Raw genomic sequence first — 20027 nt, 5'->3', positions numbered from 1 at the left:
TAATCTCCAGGAAGACTTTGCTTTAGGGATTCCAGCTTTCTCGAGTACTGGGGCTGCTTGCATAAGCACAGACTGAAATAGCCAACACAAAATCTTCCAGCTTTTGGCTCATCACTATCAGTGCGAGTGAAATAAATCAGCTGCTCCTGGAATCAGCCACCAGTGTTCAGTGTGAAGATCCCCACACTGCAAGATGGATCTGCTCCCTGTCTGGCAATGTGTTGAAAGAACATACAAAGCAGAAAATACAGGCTCCTGTGGAGAGAGGGACTGATCATCTGGCAAACATCTGGGCCCCGTGCAGCCAGCACGGGGGATGCTGCTCCTGAAGGCAGATGGGGAGCTCAACAGAAGATAAAGATCTGTGTTAAATGCCTGGCCACATTTTTTGGCCCATAAACCCCTGCACTGAGGAAACACTGCAAATTCAGGTGCATTCTTTCCTGTAAAATATAGACTTTCTCTGTAGGTGCTAAAATGTACATTAGGGATTCGCTAGATTCACTGAGATCTGGAAATTGCCAGCTTCTTTCTGCTTAGTAAAAGTTTTGCCTGGACAGACAGTGAGTGAAGATCCAAGACCTGGCCTTGTGCATGGCAATGAATCTATGCCAGCTAGGAAGCAGGATAAAGGATTGTAAAAACTTCTGTCTCTTTCCATCCAAGGGTATTTAAATCCAGTTCAGGACTGCTGTCCCCTGCTGCAATCCAGGCTGCCTTCAGCACATTCCCTAAGGATGGGAGCAAAAGCACCAACAGCCCTTCGATGCCTCTGAAGGAAAAAGAACTTCAGACATGGTTTTCTTAGGTTTGGTAGGAACTGCTCAAATCCAGTCCTTTCTGCCATGAGCACCACTTCATTTGGTGGTGGGCACCAGAGAGTGAGAAAAGGCCCTCAGCACAGAGAGGTACCTGCCCAGGGGTGGTGGAGAAACATCAGTGGAGTTTCATTAGGGGTGTGCACACTCTTGGGAACTGAGGGCCCACCAGATACAGGCTTCCTCCACTGACCACTTGGTGGACTGGAAGGAAAAACTCCTTCTTCTGATACAAAGTGAAGCCCGATGGCCAGAGGCAGATGGGATGGAGTGGGTTGAATCCCTCTGAGAGCCCCTACAATGGAAGATGAGGGGCTTAGTCCTCTCATGGGTTATCCATGGGTTATCTTTTTTTCTGGGAAATTTTGTTTCTTGTTTAGAAGAGGAGGAACAGTCTGGGGTCACCTGCTAATGTAGGTGTACTGGCAGATCTCAGACCATTGATTTCTCCTGTTCTTTTTCTGGGGTATGCTGTAGCTGAGGAGACTTCTGGGCCTTTGTCCTGATGGTCTTCAGCTTGTTTTAGGATGCCAGGAAGTGTTTTGTGACTTGCAACACATGGATCACAACAAGTGGTCATTCAGTAGGCACTTTGGGATTAAATGTTTAAGCTCTGGTCAAGGGTAAATATAGAGGACTGATCTTATTTTTTACTCCAGCCTTGTGCTCATCCAGGGGTACCAATAAGGCATATGCATACCACAAATACTGTCTTAACTCACGGTGCACATTCCTCAAATATACATGTACACAGAGATTGTTGCATAAACATTCACAAGACTTTCTTTTCTTCAGTACAGATGTGGAATAAGGGTTAATTCTGTTCTTCCAGTGCTATACAGTAGCTTTTGAGGATCTACGTCCTGCACAAGAGGGCTAAGAAAAGGTCACAGCAGCCCTTAGGTTTGCTGGGTTAATGTTTTGTAACCATTCCAGTGCTGCATTGGTTCATTCAAATCCCACTGACACTCCATCTGATGTTTTGCTCAGTTGTTAATATTTAATTGTTGATTCACTGATTGATTGAACTCTGACTTTGATTTCATGACTGCAGTGTGCAGTCTTCATTAGCTTGTCATGATGCCACGATGCCAATCTATTTTTGTGTGGTCATTTACTCATTTGCAACAAACCCCCCAGAAAGTACAGAGGTCTTCCTTTCTCTTTCAAAATCACAACCAGTTGCCAAGACTAAAGACATTGCAGGTGAGATCAGGTATTAATGTGTTTTCTTTAGTTCTTCCAAATTCCTATCTGCAGCCTACTCAGCTCATGGGAGGAATGGGGCTGGATATGACAACAGACTCCCTTCCTAATGGCCACTGGTGGTTCACAAGAGTCTATTCAGCTGCACTTCCCAGCTGAGGCCCAACATTTAATCCTTTGATTCCAACAGGTTTCTAGCCTTCTCCCACTTTTCACTGACTCCTAAGGAGCATTTTTGCCTATTGGGGCATTTAGTCCACTTCAGTTTCCTTGTTTAGTTTCTGAGGCCACAGACAGAGCTGGGAACTGAGCCAAGACCTCCCCTTCTTCCTCCCTGACATCTCCTCAACTGTAGCGTCTCCTTGACCCTGGGGCTCCCCATTGCCCTCCCTACTCACATCACGCAGCCCAGCGCAGCCTGCCAGGGCTCCAGCAGGCTGCAGGTTATGGAAATGACCAATGTCTTGTAGGTAAGCTCTTTGCAAAGCTGATTTCATACCCTACAAATAGGTATTGATTTCCCGTTTTGATTTATGCAAGCAAGAAAGAGGCCATAAAACGATGACATCTTCAGTAGCTGTCCTTCTCTGCCTACAGCATTTCGTCCTCTCGCCATCTCAATGAGCCTTGTTCACAAGGGCTCTTACCCTAGCTCTAATGAGGACTCACTCTTCTGTCCTTGTGAACGAACAACTCATGCAGGTACACGGATATGTTCCAAAATATGGATTTCCCTACTTTTTGCACGCATTGCAATGTGATTTTTTTATGTGTGGATTCAGTAGATCTGAACAATTATTTTCATTAGTTAAGAATGCTACTTCAAAATTCTGTTTTCCTTACAGATTGTCATCTTTTTGAGATAAAATAAATGCAGTTGCCATTGAGTGTCAGCTTGCTCTAACACCACTTCCAAGTTTCACCCAGAAAGGAGTTTTGCCCTGACTCCTGGGAGGGAAATCTCTGCTCTATTGACAGGAAACCAGCCCCTGGGACAGTGGGGTGGATTCCAGAGGCTGCCCGGACCTTTGCCATTACCTGCAGATGCCAGACCCCAGTGCACATCAGTAGCAGCAGCTCTTTGAGAGCTGACAGACTTTATCACTCAGCACATCTACATCTAGCTAGTTTTTTAAACTTGCAAAGAGAGAAAAATAAAATTCCACCAAGAAAACTAGGCTTTCTCTCTCAGCTGGGGCTGGAACCCCACAGCTTGCTCTTCTGCAGCTTTTAACTATTGTGGACAAGCAATTAATGACCGAAATATTCTGCCCAAACACTGCTACAGGGAGCAGAGGACAATCTTGTCCGTGTAGCTATTGGATTCCTGCTGTAAGATGCCTTTGAGCAAGAAAGGAAAGAGCCAGAACTGTCCTATCTAGTGACCCAGAGAGAGAGAGCATCTGCCCACAGCCTCATCCTCTTCCTTACACAAAAGCCTTCAGATGACAATCAAAATAATAACAATAAAAGACAGAGCAGATTAAAGAATATTTCTATTTTTTCACATCTTTTGTTTGCAGCCCTCCTGGCAGCCTTGGCCAACCCCCCGTTATGACTCAGCTGCCTTTCTTTTTGCTCTGTTTTGCCTGAGAGCCAGTTTATGACTTTGTTATTCAGCTGTGGATGTGTGGAGGTGAAAGTCCAGGCCTGCACCTCCCCACGTTCCCTTTGTCTTTTGCTTCCAGATGGTCACCAAGCAATTATCTCCTCTGCTCTGCTCCCGTTTCCCCTGTCAAGGCTTGCTGATGAGTTCCCTCACAAATACTCCTGCCTTCCAGAGTTCTCCGGGCTTTTCTAGAGCAGTTTGCTATTTCCTCTCAAAGTCAATGGGAAATATAAATTACAAGATGGGTGGAAGTCAGAGGGTCACAGCAGAACATAGTGCATTTCCAAAATGGACCCAGCTCCTAAGGCGAGGAATTGTAAAGAAATGGCTCATCTTTCCTCATAACTCTGGAAACATCTGCCAAACTGCAGCAACTGACCTTGTTAAGGGCTGAGTGCTTACAAAAGCAGAAGATGCCAAGTAAAGCTGCTGCTGTTGTAAGGATGGGAACAGGGGACTGGAAAAACCTCGCCCACTCTGCTGGAACACCGGGGAGTAGGGGAGCGGGCTGGTAGAGGCAGCTTTTGTGGGGCAATGTATGGTTGGTGGGGCCATCCCAGCTACATTGCCTGAAGAAAAGAACTCATCCCTTTCTCCATTTGCATGGTCAGGAAGCCAAGGACCAGGACAGGTCTTCACGAACTAGGCTGCCCTGCCCACTGAGCCATCAGCCCTCCCCCCCCGCCCCCCCCCCCCATGGTGCTCTCCTTCCTCACCCCAAGCCAGCAGCAAGATGGGTTTATACCAAAAGCCCACCTGCTTGCCCCAAAACAATCCCACATGGACCCTTTTTGGAGATGGCTCCTGGTCTTCTGCAGATGTCGGAATTCCCCAGGGCTCCTGGTGTGTTGCACAAGTACGGTAGTGCACGTGCAGGTGTTCCATGCTGGTGGCTGCAGCTGGAGCCTGACTTTGTGACAACCACTACTTCACTTTACTGTCAGCCACTTGCTGTGGTTTTGATTGAATTATTTTGTTTCCTTTTAAATAATTAAAGTGCCTTGAAGATGAAGCAGAATGCACTTGAATGCATGCTAGTAGCGCAGGAACACAAACCTGCTCCTGGGAATGTTTCTGCAAGAGCAGCAGCCGCCTCGGAGCACTGCTGAAAGTCTCGCTTGCCCTCTGTTGGGTGGCTGGGGAAGGATTTACCACCTCGGAAACACATGCTGCGTGCTGGACCTTGTGAAAGAGGGACTCAGAGTGATGGAGGCACTGCAACCAGATCAGTCCTTGCTTGTTAGCCTCTCCAGTCATCTGATTAGAAGGTGACATTCAGTGAAATTAGAGGTGGCAATATATTTAGAGCCGAGCAATTAATAAGCGGGAGACAGCAGTGTTTTATGCAGCATGTAATGCAGACAGCCTGTGGAGTTCACTTCCACGAAAGGGTCACTGGAGCAAATGCCGGGTGGAGGTTGGAAGGAAGTGGTGGCTGATTTAATGCCCACGAGCAGGCTGCGCAAGCTGAAGTGACAAACATAATCAAATCTCATGCTTCAGGGCATAAATTGAAGGGGTTGAGTGGTGGAAGCAGTTATGTATGTAAGAGGTCTGATCCCGAGAGGTGCTAATCACCTGCAATTCTCACTAAGTTCAGCAAGCGAAAGGAGACTCAGGAACTGCTCGACTTCTCCGCTGGCTGACTCCGTACTTGCTAATTTTCCTTATTAATAAACCCTGCAATATTTCAGCCTGCTGGCACAAACATTCATTTTGCTACAGTAACATTTATTTCCTTTCACACAAGCGTCAAACATTAAAGCTGCTTCTAAAATAAGATTTTATGGAGATAATTTGTGGTGGTGCTGGCAGAGAATTTGTCTCTCAAAATATGTTATTATTCTATATCTAGCTAAGGTACTTATATAGCCTCATTATGAGAATATGTGAGCACTTCATAACCTTTACTGGATTTATCTTCCCAGTTTCCTTCCTGAGCAGGGGAATTCATACAACCCCCACTCTACAAGTGGGGAGCTGCTCTACCAGGCAGGCTGTGGGCTTCAATTTATCTTTTGTGGTGCCTAAGATGGACCCAGGTGCCCACTTTGACACAGAGCTCGCAGTTCACTGGGGACATAGTGCATGGCACTAGGTGTGACATTTGCCGAGGCGGCTCATAATGCAGCCCCTGGCTCTTTTCGGTGAGAGCAGAGGAAGATAGGTCAGGCTGACCCCAGGCTTCAGTGGCCAGCTTGTGAAAAACAAAGGAAATCTTCTTTCCTCTGGAATCCAGCTAAGGGGGAAATTCTACATCTTTTCTCTGTAATTTGAGAAGTAGGCAGACCGTGCCTCCTAGGAACGGCTCAGGTAGAGCTGATCCCAATTGAGTATAAGGCAGTCTGGATGGCTTCTTGAAGTCTCTCCCCATCCTGTCTGCAATGCTCTCTTCAAAGAAAATGACAGTCTTTATCCTCATAATTTTCTGTAACCGAGCACCAAATCTTTGACCCCGTAATTCCTGTGTGTGGGGAGTGGCTTTGTGGGTCCTGCGCTATACAAGGTCTGCAGGCATGCTAGGGCAAGAGTAGTGAATTGGGGGCAGTCACCATGAAATTAAGAACAGCTCAAGTGAGCAAACTTGCTTTTTTTGTGTGTGTTTTGTAGCCTGCTCCCCCTGCCAAGATTGTCCCTATAACCTTCAGCCCTTGCTTTCCTTCTTCTGGCCTTAAATTCACTGCTTTTTGGATTAGAAAAATCTGATATGCTGTGCTAAATATTTTTAATGTGGCAAACGATCCTTCTTCGCAGAGTGGCATGATCGCATTACAATGTATTAGAACATCATGACTTTGCCAGAGGGTGTTTGCTGGTACTGTTCCGAGTGAAGGAGGCAGCCCAAGCTTGAGAAGTAACTATCGAGTCATTTATCAACATCCAGTCCTAAAACACATGGGGTTGCACCAGCTTGAGCAGCCTTCAAGAGAGAAACCCTCAACACAGACAGACCTTTGAGGGAGTTTCTCAAAATTAAGTCGTATCAAAATGTCAATCTGAACCCCTGTGACAGATTCAACACATGCTTTTGGTATTTATTCTCTTGCATTTTGGCTCCCTTTTTAGGTTCAAATGAAATACGTGCTGCTTTTCAGTCTCTTGGCCAACCTGTGGAGAGGGCTGATCTGCTCCCACACTACTGCAGCATCATGGAGGGTCTCCGATGAACCAAGTGGGATCGCAGAAAGCTAATGCATGGTGTCTAGAGCTAGTTTTCCTTCATGATATCCTCATAGGATGGAGGCAACTCAGTTCCCCCAAGGCTGAACCGCGGGGCAGGAGGAGAGGACGTCTCCATGTTCACACAGGGGTTCGGAGATCTGGAGAACGGGCACTGAGGGGCTTCACCCGCTGGGGAAAGAGCAAAGCCGAAACTGTAGAGCAGACAGTGAAGAGCAGGTGTGGGGGTGAGCTGGGGAGGAGCTGCCAAACCACTCGGGAACAAGAAAGGCATGGATGTAATTTTTAAATCACAAAACCTCTCGCCGCAAACTCCAGATGCAAGAAGTGAGAACAGAGGAATTTGGGTGGGTTTGGGTGGGTCCTCCCTGTGGAGACATTGTTCATGGCCACCCAGAAAGCAGGCCGTACTTCCTCTGGGAAGGGCTCAATGCTACCTAATGACAGAATTAGCTTTATTCTTCCTGGGGGGCTGTTGTCTGGCCCAGCCTGCTGGCAGTACTCCAGGTCAGCACTGGGTGCTGCACACAGTCATTATAGTCCTGTCCTCAAAATTCTGGGTGTTTCTGGGGGAACTCTGAGGGTGGCTTCTGCGATGAATAACATCCACCAAGACAGCCTCCTGACAGACCCCAGGGTGCATCAGCCAGCCCAGCTGCCTGTTGGGGTGGCTCAGGTAGGCCAGTGTGGTCTTGCCTGAGTGAGAAATTCAGGTGATGTGTTGGAAAGGGCTGCCTGACCCCTGAGTACATTGGGCTGCCAAGTGCCCTGACACCAAGGAGAAGGCCCCACACCCCTCCAAGTGTCAGTGTGGCCAAGTCTAGAAGGCACCTTCGGGACATATGGACACACAGAGACAACTGCAGCCCGGCTCCCACTCAAGCCTGGCCACCTCTCACTGGGTTTTGGATGGGACCCGTGGGACCTTGCAGAGGCCAGGGAGAGGACTAACCGCAGAAAGCATCCGAGCTGCTGAGCGCAAAGACGGCCAGGGTGCGTGGGTGAGGGAGGCAGCTCCGCCGCTTCAGCCAGCACTGCAGGCAGCAGCAGATCCCGCAGGACAGGAGCAAGGCCAGGAAAAACAACATCAGGAACCTGAGGCAGAGGCAGCAGGGGAGGAATAGAGCCGTTACCATCTGCGGGCAGCACCGACAGATGGCCGCCTGTCTTCAAATTAACATATTCATTAATGTATTTTGCAAATAGCCGTTAAACGTTGCAGTTTCCCCATCAGCGTGCTGGACATGATCAAAGTCCTGGGAAACCAACGTCTCAGTGCTGAGTGCTGGCTCGAAATTCTAGCATTTCTCTCTGAAATCATTCATCAGGTTTGCCCAGCTCAGTTGTCAGCGTACAGTGAGGATATAGATTAATGATTCCCATTAGTCAGTAAAGACAGAACACAGGGACAGCCCAGGAGCAATGCTCTCCAGCTATCAGTCTCTCTTAATGCCTTTCTCTCCATATATCCATCAAAGAATATCATTTGCCAGTTTTCCCTCCAAAACAGAGCTGAGCTGAAACTTACCACACATACCAGCTGCTAAAGTTTCATCGCCCTGCCCAACGCACCTAACAAGGGAGAAATAAAAGGAAGCTTCAGTCCAGCGAGTGGGGACCAGACTGGCTCCAGCACACATCTATCAGCATAAAGAAAAGCATCGTTGGTAACTACATGATTGAGAAGTTTTCCTCCATCAAGGGAACCTGATCATAAGTTTCTCTGTTTAGATGGGAGCAGATGCAGACTTTGTACAAAGCAGCGTGCAACTGGTTTGCCTTTCAACACCAGCACCCGCCACCAGTGTTTTTGCTGAAAACCCAGAGGAACAAATAGCTGCCAGCTTCCCGTTCCCCTTTTGGAAGAAAAACCAGGCAGCCAGTTCCTGAAAGCCCGGTGTGGGAGCAGCCACGGCCACCTGCCCGTCCCTGGCTGGCAGTGCGAAGGAAACCGGAGAGACACACTCACCTCTCACCAGGCTCACAGTCGGACTCGGAGCCTGCTAACTGAAAACACACGTAAATCAGAGACGGCAAGTTGTGCTTTCTGTTGTTGTTGCTTTGTTTTAAGCCAATATAATTACTGATCTTGTCTTGGAGAGGAAGAGCAAGAGGTGCTGGCTCCTGCACGGATGAAAACCGCTGCTCTCTCCAGGGACTGCCGTCTGTGTACTTGTGCTCTGAGCTAGCCCGTATTGAAATCAGCAGATAATCTCCCTGCCAGCTCAATAAATTCAATAGTTAGCAGATGAAAGCTAAGCCAAGGGGGAAGCATTTCATTTTATGTGAAAAGAGAAGGCTGAGAGCAGGGAGACAAAAGCAGGTATCAGAGACCTGTTTACAGAGCTGGACTTTACTCTTCAGAAATGTCTTCTGAAGAATTTCCCATGACTAATTCTTGGTTTGTAGCTATTTTCCAGAGGTTAATTGTGAACGTAGCTGTAAATTGGAGTTGTTTTGACTGAACATGTGCTGTACCCAGCGTTTTTTTGTTTTTGGATAGTAGTAGTGCATCATTCCCAGAGTCAGGTTTCAGGTATGTGTATTTGCAATCGCAAATATGTGAACCTGAAACTTGTTCTTCAGGTCTATTTCCTACTCTCCATTAAAGCAAGTTTACTTTTGCAAGCCTTGTTGATCTTAGCCTCAGTTTCGTATTATCTGGGCAAAAGTAATCGGAGTGGTTCATCAACAAGATTGAATCAAATTCGTTAGAATTTTTGGACAACTCACATTAGATGTGTTTTAACACTTGCCCAACTTTGCTACAAAAATCAAGATATAGAATTGCAATTACACCAAGAAATAGAATAAGCAAGATGGAAGAATGCAGATGCATTTCTTGGAGAAAACTATCAACATAAGTCATGCATCATTACTTCACTTTGGATTTCCTTCTTTCTATACCCAAAAGATACAGAGATTTCAGACTTGGAGTGAAACTAGAAAGCTCTATCAAGTATTAGAAATTCGTATCAAATATGTATATTAATATAATATCTCTTATTAACAGGACTTCTTGTGTCTCTATAAGCCACAACAAATTACTCCATAAATCTCTATTGTCTGTCTGATCCTGTGCACACTGCTTTTTGGTTTAATAGGGGCAGGACCAGTCCCTAGTTTCACCAGAAGTCTTTAGGTATAACTCTTTCTTTATCTATGAAATTTCATGAGCAGTTGAAACTAGAATGAGGAATAGGGAAAAAGACAGAAGCTTCGAAATGAACTCTTTCAGACGTGTCCTTTGAAAATTGAGCTAATTTGCCATGTCACACATGTACCCTGGTGCAGAATATTTAAGATTTTTTTTTGTACTTCAACTGATTATTAGAATAACAGGTCAAAACCAGACAGCCGATTGCTGTGATTACGCGTGCCCTGAGTATTCTTCATGGCTGAGTGAGAACCTCTGGGCTCTCCTTTATCATTCTTCAAACTACTTCAGCCCAGCTACCACCGCATGGTTATGCTGCAGCAAAGAGCATCTGCTCTGAGGCTGTAATCCATCAATGCAGCCAAACACCCACCCTTGCTGGAAGACTCACGCTCTTCCATTTCAATAGCCATAGATAGAATAAAAGATTAAGGCAGTCATGCTTTCATTGCCCCTTAGCTGGAACTGTTGTGAATATTAAACCCTCCCCAAATTTACCAGGTCCTCAAAAAAAAAAAAAAGAAAAAAAAAAGAAAAAAAAAAAGACGTCGATTAAATTCTATAAAAGCTGAATCTTTCTCCCACCTCCAAATCCCTAAAATCCCAGTGAAGGGTTTGGTTACCTGGAAGAAGGTAAAACACAGGACCCCGGCTTCTGTGATCCATGAAGTGAAACACAAAGCTCTGGGTCTCTGCATCACTAACTGGAGAAATGCGGGAAGAGCTGTGTTTGCAGCACTGTTTTACCTATGCAATTGGGAGCTTTAAAAACTTCTCTGCACATTTAGCCACACAGCATGCTACCCAATGGCTTCCCGCCCTTTGGAAATTACAACTAACCAGGGAACGAACTCAGGTTTGCATGGACACACTCAAACAGCTGCTACAAGTTAAATGAACATTAGCCTAAGGTCAGCACTTTGCAGGTGTTTCAGCATTTTCATAGCTGTTCACAAATTCCTGTTGCTGAATTTCAGTTCCATATTAACCCACACTGCTATTTAACAGGACCAGCTACAAATAAAGGATCACTGGAGGCCATACTTTGAGGCTGTGCTTTCATTAGGCATTGCCTTCAGCTGCAATTCTGACATTGCAGGAAAAGCATCTCTGCCTCCAGCCACCTCCATGCCTCCTGCCTCCGGCCTCAAACACGTGCATTGGGGATGAAGGAAACCCTTCCCAGCCTGAGGCCACCTCCACCAGCACCATCACTGTTGCACACAGCTGCCAGGGGTTGATTGGAGGAGAAAATGCATCAAAAAAAGACACATCCCAAGTAGTTTTCATAAGGGACACCAAATTTTGCTGCAAGCACCGATTTAATCCCAACTGATAGCTATGCCCAGATGGTGAAGCTAAAACTGGGGTGGAAGACCACTTGCACCATAACTCTGATCACCACAAAGTGGGGATGATCTCATTGTGTTTGGCAGTCAGTAATAGATTGTCACAGAAGTTTACAGCCCTTGGCAGAGATGCATCATTAGCTACAGTTCTTCCAGGTTTAACACAAAGGGTGTTGCTGTGAATATGTTTAGCCATCGCTCCAGAAGTTAAGCATTATGTCGTGGTGCTATTAATTCAGTAATGATTGACAAAGTTCAGTTGATCTGGAGGCATGTCTCCATGGTTTTTCTTCAGCTAAGGGGTCAAGAACTCTAACCAACTTGGATACATGCTCAAGCCAGGTTTCTTAATTATTGTTAAAGTTTTGAATACACACAGTCCATACCCTGTTCTTCTCAAACGTGTATTTCCGCTCACTGCTAATTAAAGGCAAGTCTCTGAAACGATGCCTTCTGAGAAAGCACCTCTTACACTGTTGCTAAGTGGATGCACTACACAATATAAATGGTCTGAACATGTTGGTGTCCTGGTTCAGACCAGTCCTTTTCAATTTCATTCAAGAGGGAAATGCCAAACCAATTTCTTAGCTGTTTTCTTAAAAGAAAAAGATCCTGTAGTATAAAAATGTGCACAGCCTTGCTGGGAACCTTGTGACTCTTACAATTTCAAGCTTCAAAGAGATCATCCGTCAGTGCACTAATTTCAGATTTCTTCCTAACACAATTAATTGCCTTGAAGCTCCCTCCTCTGCTCCGGTGAGATGCCTCTATCTGTGCACCAGTGCCAGCACCCAGACAGCTCCCAATTTACTGCTGCCCCATGCATCATCCCCAGTATTTAGGGGGGAAGTTATCACGATGAGCTATTAGTACTGAAAAATAATGCAAAGCTTCTGTTTTGGGCCAGCTTCTAGAATAAAAAGGTGAGAATTGAACTCTGCCACTACTCAGCTTCCTGGCCCCAGGCGCAAACTTTGAGGTTTTCTGTTGGTCCCGTACAGAGGTTTCAGATGAGCAAACAAGGACCTGACACAAAGCTGAGAGGAGCTCTGCACTGAAACCCATGGGAGGCTGTGACCCCTCCTGCCTCATCCTCTGCCTTTTGCCTTTGGGGCTTTGCAAAGCCCAGAGACTCGTCTTCTGGGTAGCCTTGTGTCCGAGAGTTATTTTTCATTTGAGGGATTTTCTCCAGACTTTTTGTCATTCTGTGAGGATATATATACCTATACATACACACACACACATATATATATACACACACATGTATATATGTTTATGAAAGGCAACCCCTACTCCCTTCTCCTTGGGTTGGGTTTCTCCTTCCTTCTCAACCAATTGCGTCCACCTCATCAGTGGACTTTGCAGGCTGGTCTCTGATAGCTGTTGACTCATGGCCATTAGATTAAAAATCTGTTATTTCCTCATCACCTTGTGTCGTTGCTAGGTGACAAATGCATCTCCCAGGCAGCAAGAGGGACTCCTGAAACATATGGCAATTTATGACTGTCCATTATCCCTTCTGCTTAATGGGCCTGGTCCTTTCGATGGGAGGAAGATGTGCAACTCCAGGATCATCCGAAGGGTGATTTTTAAAGTGGCCACAGAAACCAGCTCCTTCAGGGTCTGGCTCTTGCTGGGTGCCATGAGAGGGGATGCAACAGTGGGACATGGGGAATCTGGGGAGGATCAGGTCTGACAGGGCCAAGACTGGGTTAGGGGTCTGCATTTCAGGAACTGAGCTCATTCTTGCATGTACATACCTTGTTTGCTTGAGTGTCATGAGACTATTTTCACTTTATTTTTGGTTTGAGCCAAGGTTGCAGGGAACACATTGAGGACCTCTGGATTTTGGTGAGAGTGGGAGGGGATTTGCCAGCAAGTAGGAGCCCACACAGAGCCCCTGGCAGCTGATAAGCCCAGCTAACAGTTTAAACACATTTAAAGCTCTTTAGCTGACTTCAGAACATTTGGTGGCTGCTAGGGATGCTTTTTGAGACAGCAACCACTTTGCTGAGCTCTGACCAACCTCCCAGTGGAGTCCAGCATGGGGCCATGGCTTTAAGTAAGAGAAGAGAGGCAGGAGAAGGAGAAGTGGGACAGGCAAATATAGGATGTGGGAAGGAAACCGGTCAGGATGGAGAATGTGGAGAAATGTGATGTGGAAAGAAGATGAGGAAAGGCAGGGCAGCCTGATGTTGACCAACAAGAGTTAATTAAACATGTGCTGGCTTTTTTGTGTCTCTGTGTTTTCACATAACCACCACAATCAGTTTTTTCATCCAGCACATGTCTGCTGGGAGCTTCCCCTCCCTGCTCGACCTCACTGCTGTGGTTGGCTCAGCCTTTGTTTCTGCAGCTGTGTTCTTGGCACCTGGGTTCGGCCAGACTGCAGTCATCCTCCCAGTCTGTCTTGGGAAGACTTGGGACAGGTAAATTCAGTTCAGTCCAAGAGAAGAGAAGGATAATGGGAAGACCAAGGGATGAACATTGCTTCTCTGTGACAGGAGAGCTAAACGAGCATAGTTCTTGTCCTCACAAAGCAAAAACTGTGGGGAGCTGATTGCTTTCCCCCCCAAAAAAAAAACCAAAACACTGGGGAAACTGCCCCAGTCCATCCTTAACCCCCCCAATCCCATCTGCATATGCAGAAGTCAGCTAAGACTGCTCTGGGCTTGTGTGAGCAAGGCAGCATGAACCCTCTAAAACAAACCTTGGTGGAGCTGGCACAGCTTGTTGTCTTTCAAAAGGATTATAACTAGTTGCTGCTCAGTGATGAATACGGCCCTTTGTGAGGCTGTGCGGGGGACGTGCTGCACTGGGGGAAGGAAAGACTCCGGGCACTAATTTAAATGAGTGCAAACAAGGATAACGTTGTTCTGCTGCATCCTTCCCAGGAGCAAGGCTCCGCAGGTCACTCTCACATCTGAGTCAACTGCCGCTCGCTGCTGTTCCTGGCAGTCCGGGGAGCCCTTCTGCCTCTGCGGGTGTTTCAGAAGGGAAAATCCAGCAGAGAACAAGGGGTCAGAGAAGCCTTTTGCCTGGCAGAAAGCTAATGGAAAAGGAATCTGCTTTTAGGTTAGTTATTCATAAGAGGGATTTCTCCGCTATGTGAGTGCATATCATGGACTGAGAACTACAGAAAACTGTCTTCAGCACTTATGTGTTCACAGAGTCCTCAAATCCCTAAATTGCACATTCACGGGAAGTCCAACCTCTAAAACTCTTCAAAATAAAAAGTCCACTGAGCAGTTGTGAGAAATTGCTGTGAATTGTTCAAAATACCCCTGTTCCAGCCCTATAATGAGCAAATGAAAAATAGCTGCTGCAACAACTGAAATATTGAGCACACATAAAAGGATTTAATCAGGAACTTTCTTGCTGTTATTTACCAGGGAAAGCAGCCTTGATTAGCGCACCTTTGCAGCAAGTGCCTTATGTGTCCTTACAACTCTGGCACCAGCTCTGATCTCACCATGAAAAAAAAAAGGAAAAAGAAAAAAAAAGAAGAAAGCCATGGACAGTGTTGCAGTTTTGTGGAGGGCTGTGTTGTGGTGCGTCAACAGCAAGCTGAAAGGATGAAGAAAAGTGTTTCTTTCTCATCTTGCAGTGGTTTCATTTTGAAAACTTCAACTGGATCTTAAAGAAAAAAAAAAGTGTAAAAATAACGGCATTTGGGCTAAACCTAGACGTTGTTTGGTTTTACAGAAGGTGGGAGAACTCAGAGCTCAGAATTACTTTTAAAGATCTGTTGCACCTGAGGAATGAATGGCAGTTTGGCTTCTCTTATTTCTGGCTTGGACATTAGGACTTGAGATAATTCCCAGCTCTGTCACCAACTTCCCATGTAACCACTTCTCTGTATTAGAGTCCACCTGAAAAAAACCTTTCTTCCAGCTCACTAGCTCTCCCTCCCCTAGAGCATGTCAGAAATCAGTTCAAAGGGTTGGATAACTCTTGAGACTTGGTAATAGAAAAGTAGAATTAGGGATAAAGCTGATAAAATTAAAAGGAACTTGAATAAAGAGAAAGATGGAGTATACCAAAAATACATGCAAAGTACTCACCAGCAGAAATTTTCCCCTTCAGGTTTTTAATGTGAAGTTGAAGCTGATTATGGCTACTTGAATCCTGAAGCCTGCTGCTGTCTCTTTGTGTTCCAACAGGTCCTCTTACTTTTAATCAGTTAAAATTGTATTTGTATTTTAATCATTAGAAATGGTATCTGCATTTTAATTCTTTTCTTTCTTAATTTCCTTTCATTTTTTGTTACTCTGTTGCCAGGAGCTAAGAAATTACAGTTAAAAAATTAAATGTCTTTTGTATTTTAATCCCTGTAATTTACTTAGCTGCTGGAAGTAAAAAGACAAAAGGAGAATAAATTGCTTGAAAGCAGATAGAGGCTTCATTTTCCCCTGCCTTTGAGTTACTGATATCACATTGGACACCACATGGGAGGTTTTGACTGAGAAATTAGCATGAGAATATCTGGCACATCCTGAAACACATTTTCAAGTCAATTTTCTAGGCAGAACCACTTAGCAATGAACACTGAAATACATCACGGCTGCTGGTCATTATCAGCTGGCACGTGTGCTACATAGCCAAGAAACCTCCCAGGCTGGGGCTTTGCCCTGCAAGAGGGGCCACACAGGTACAGGGCCACACCGATGTGCCTCTTGGTGTGACACCCAGCAGCCAGACTCAGTGTGCTGTGCCCTTCAATGAAGATAACTGCTGCCTTTTCCAGCTCTTCCAAATATCTATCGACTGTCACCACAGTCCGTTGCTGAGCCTTACATTGCATCTTGAATTTTTGCAAGGTGTCCTTATTTATAGGCTTATTTAGAGTTGCTGGAAGGTCTCAACCCATCAAGTGCCCCCAGCCCTTCTGGGCAGGGCTGAACAGTGCTTTCAGACCCTCATTTCTTACCTGCAGAGCCAGCTCAGGACAGGCTGCAGCCAAATAGCTGCAAACTCAGAAACTGGGAGGACTTGTGTCAGTGCTTATGTATTCAAGAAACGCAGCAGCAGCAAGCTGCTCTCTAACTTTCCTCTTGGTACAGGTGAAAATTCAAATATTCTGCCTGGGAATATGGCGATCATTTGTGTGGGGTGAGATGTTGGGGAGCCACCTGTCTTGTGCTCCCCAGGAGCTGTGTAGGTGGGATCGGGGAGAGGATGAACCGAGGGAGCTCCGTGCGGTCCCCCTCCCCACCAGGCTGCCCTCCAGCTGCTCAGCTCCCCTTCTTGCCTAGCTGGTGTCAGGCTGAGAAACGCGGACTGGAAAAGCCGATGGAGAGCTCTCGTTTTCCTCCCTGCTCTGCAGGAGCTCGCAGCACATATACACAGACAGGCAGAGATGGGGGACTCCTCCAGGGCAGACGGGGATTGCAAGTAAGGCTGCACAAGGGGCTTGCTTGGTGTAGCCGTTTCTCCCCCTCACCTTGCAAACCCCCTTCCAGCTTTGCTGTTTCACTTAATCTCAGTTTTATATCTGTCCCCTGTAATATTTCTGAAGGATGACCTCCTGTTTTTAATTCAGCACGTTCAAATATACTTAGACTGCTGCAGCAGCTCCATCCTTTAGCTGCTCACCAGCCAAGCTCTGCATGCTTCCTTCTTTCAACCTGTCCCTTGAAACTCATCCTTTGATTTCCCCACTGAGTCCTCCTGGTGCTGCTCCCTGAATTTCCCTCTGGCCAGGCAGCATCTTCCTAGCAACATAAATCTTCCAAAGCCCATCTCCCCTCCCTGGAGATCTGGCTCAAATTCACCAGAAAGCCTCAATTTTCCCTGAAGCAGGTTTTTATAACTCCCCCATCTCTCACAGCCCTTTGCAGCTCAGGAAGCAAGGGGTGCAAACACACAAAGCTGCTCTTAATGCAGGTGAGGGCTTTTGTGCAGGACCTCTTCAATAGGAGGGGAAAATGATCTCCTCCACCCTTTTTTAATGATTTGCTCTCTTCTAGAGTAAACAAACCGCAGCTGGCCACTTTCAGAAAGTACTTCCTTGTATTTGCAGGGTGTTTTTTTTTTTTTCCTTTTTTTTTTTTTTCACTATCACTTAGGTTTGCAGAGTTCAGTATAAATGCAAGACTTTTGGTACAAATGAGAGCCTGGATGTGATGGTCTTCTCACTTCCACCTGGATTGCAATCAGCATTAAATATGGATATATTTTTTTAGACCTTCACATTCTTACAAGGGGGAGGTTTAAAAGGCCAGTGCCTTCCCCTGCACCATGATGTGTGGGAAGGAAGTGCAAAGCTACCCTGCTGCAAGGAGATGTATCTATTTTCTGTGTTGGAAAAAGGATTTAAACCTATTGCCCTCTGCTGCCAGGAGCAGTTCCCTGTTGGTAAACCTGGAAAAGGACAGCCCACAAAGGACCCAAAGGTCCAGGAAAGCCAGATGAAGAGTTGCTCCTGCAACGCCTCTCCAAGTCCCTCTAGTGTGCTACACACACTGATTAGCCCCATTCCTATGAGAGAACAAAATGTTTAGCTTGTGTACCTCTGAGGATGCTTGGACATGGTGTGTGAGTGACTGAACAGTCCTCCAAGGACTCGGTGGCAGCACTGGGGCCTTAACCCAGGAGTCCTGAGGTTCACCTGCATCTGTTAAGTAACGCACCTTGAATACCTGAAAGAGAAGGCTTTCTAGAGGAACATCCTCCTCTTGGAGCATCTGGAAACACAGCAGTACCAAAATGAACACTGAAAACCACAGCTCAGGCATCCACCTCATCTCCTGGGCACAGCCCTCATCTTCTTCAAGGCTCCCATCCATGCTCCCATTTTCTCCTTTCTCTTGCAAGCTGTGGTGTCAGAGATGGAAAGAATGGGCCTAATCCTGCAAGACGAGGGGTTCCCACTCCTTCAGGTAGGGCATATGGTGCTAGGCCATCCCCAGGGTGAAACCTGGGTGGTCAGCTCCTGCCATGGAGGATGTTGCACCAGGGGCCTAACCCAGCTCTGGCTACAGCCAGTGAGAGCAGAGTGGGCCCTGAATGGAGCACAACCATCTGTGAATTTACTATTCCTTCTCAAATGCTAATTAGTTATTTACATAAAACTTTGGAACATTTTAATTAGCTGCGTTAATTTAGAATTCACAGAAAGAGAGCTATAAAAGTCTATTATATGGGACGTTTATTCAAATGAAGCTTGAAATGGCACATGGCAATGTACTCGCAAATCTTCTGCCAACACAGTGAGAAAAAAAGAGAGGGTGTCCGGGAGTCGAGCAAGGCAGCCGGAGGTTGGCATTTCAGCATTTCAAAGGTGCTCCTCTCCCACTCCAGGTCTCAGCCCAACAGCCCCATGCCACTCCCATTGTCCCAGGGTCCCCATATCTGATGTGGACTACGTGGCCTACAGAGAGGGGGTGAAAGGCCTTAGGCCATTTCCGTGGGGGTGAATGCCTGTCAAGCACACAGATCCACAAACAGGAGAGCTGGGTTTGTTTCCTGAAGGATTTGTGCCTCATGGGTGAATTCCTCTGTGTCTGATAAGACAGGTATTTCCCTGCTGTGGGGCCACAGGTAGTGCTTTAATTCTTGTTCTTTCTCCTTTCCTTGGCGTCCAAGAAGGCCGAGCTCACATTGTCAAGCTTATGGAAGCGTTAACACTTCTCTCTTTTCTGCTTAGTCAGACTTTTTTTCCCTAAATTTGCAGAAGGTCACTATTATTTTTCAGAGGATTTGCGAAGACTCAAATCAGGCTAAAAACAGGCCGCAGTTTCTGGAGCCACAGGAATGAGTCTGACAGACAGGCAGAGACAGAGTATGATCACGCAGCCCTGTTTCTTTAGAATAGGCAATGAAATAAAGCGCACCTCCAGGGCAGACTTGGCAGGTGAGCTATAAGCTCTCCTAGGACTGCTTCCCAAGCCTCAGGATGCCCTGGGGTGGGCACGAAGAGCAGCAAGCCTCCTTGCTGTCCTGTGCTCCCCGGCACCCTCTGTGCACCCACCCAGGCGCCATTCCTCTGCTGTCCTGCCTGCAGCTCCTGCCTGCACTAGCTGTAAAGGCAAGGCATGCTGCTCCTGCCTCAGCTGGACATTCATTCTCAAGGCAGGAGGAGAAGGAGTTCCTTTCATCAAGTTCTTCCTTTCCCAGCACTAAATTCAATTAAAGCAGAGCTGCCTGTATGTGGCTAGACTGATAACTCTGTAAATCCATCTGTCTCAGGTTGTTACAGAATCTAAATTACACCATCACCATTAATCCCAAGACAGAGTAATGCCCAAGCAGCTATATCAAATAAGAGGCACTCTGCCTTCGGATTTCATCTGGCAGGGAAAATTGTTTTCTACATAAAATACAGCGCGTTACCTCTTGATGTTAAAGACTTGATTCAATAAATCTAGATATTTTAAACACCAAATATATTTTTGCTTGGAGACCATCTTCCTTGAAGGGTGGTAAGTTCCAGCATCACACCCAGCTGTGACAGAGCTGCTGTCTGCCTAAAGAGGTTGACAGCATGGAGCAGGGGGAACACAATGCTCTGTTCAAAACATTACAGACGGAAGTCACTGGTGGTGGAATTAAAAGTGAGAGGGAGTCACAAACTCTTCTCTGCTCCATGACAAAATACCTGTTCTCTCAGTACTCACAAGGAGTCTAGGAGTATTTTTATGTAATTTACCAGAAATAAATGGAACTGCCAACAGTAGGAGCTTTACACTAAAATAGATCCATGCGGC

The 20027-nt window shown here is 46.3% G+C and overlaps 1 protein-coding gene across 1 annotated transcript; it reads right to left on the bottom strand.

The window, feature by feature from the left end:
* Nucleotides 1-6841: 6841 nt before the first annotated feature.
* TMEM207 (transmembrane protein 207) lies at nt 6842-10668 on the bottom strand. The gene is given in 6 exon segments (XM_035545127.1): nt 6842-6984; nt 7766-7908; nt 8342-8366; nt 8369-8385; nt 8783-8820; nt 10594-10668. Coding segments are annotated over 6 exon segments (441 nt in total).
* Between the last annotated feature and the right edge of the window lie 9359 nt (nt 10669-20027).

Source organism: Cygnus atratus, chromosome 9, assembly GCF_013377495.2.
Source record: "Cygnus atratus isolate AKBS03 ecotype Queensland, Australia chromosome 9, CAtr_DNAZoo_HiC_assembly, whole genome shotgun sequence".
In the NCBI taxonomy this organism is placed as follows: Eukaryota; Metazoa; Chordata; class Aves; order Anseriformes; family Anatidae; genus Cygnus; species Cygnus atratus.
This window is presented reverse-complemented; position numbering and strand designations above follow the sequence as displayed.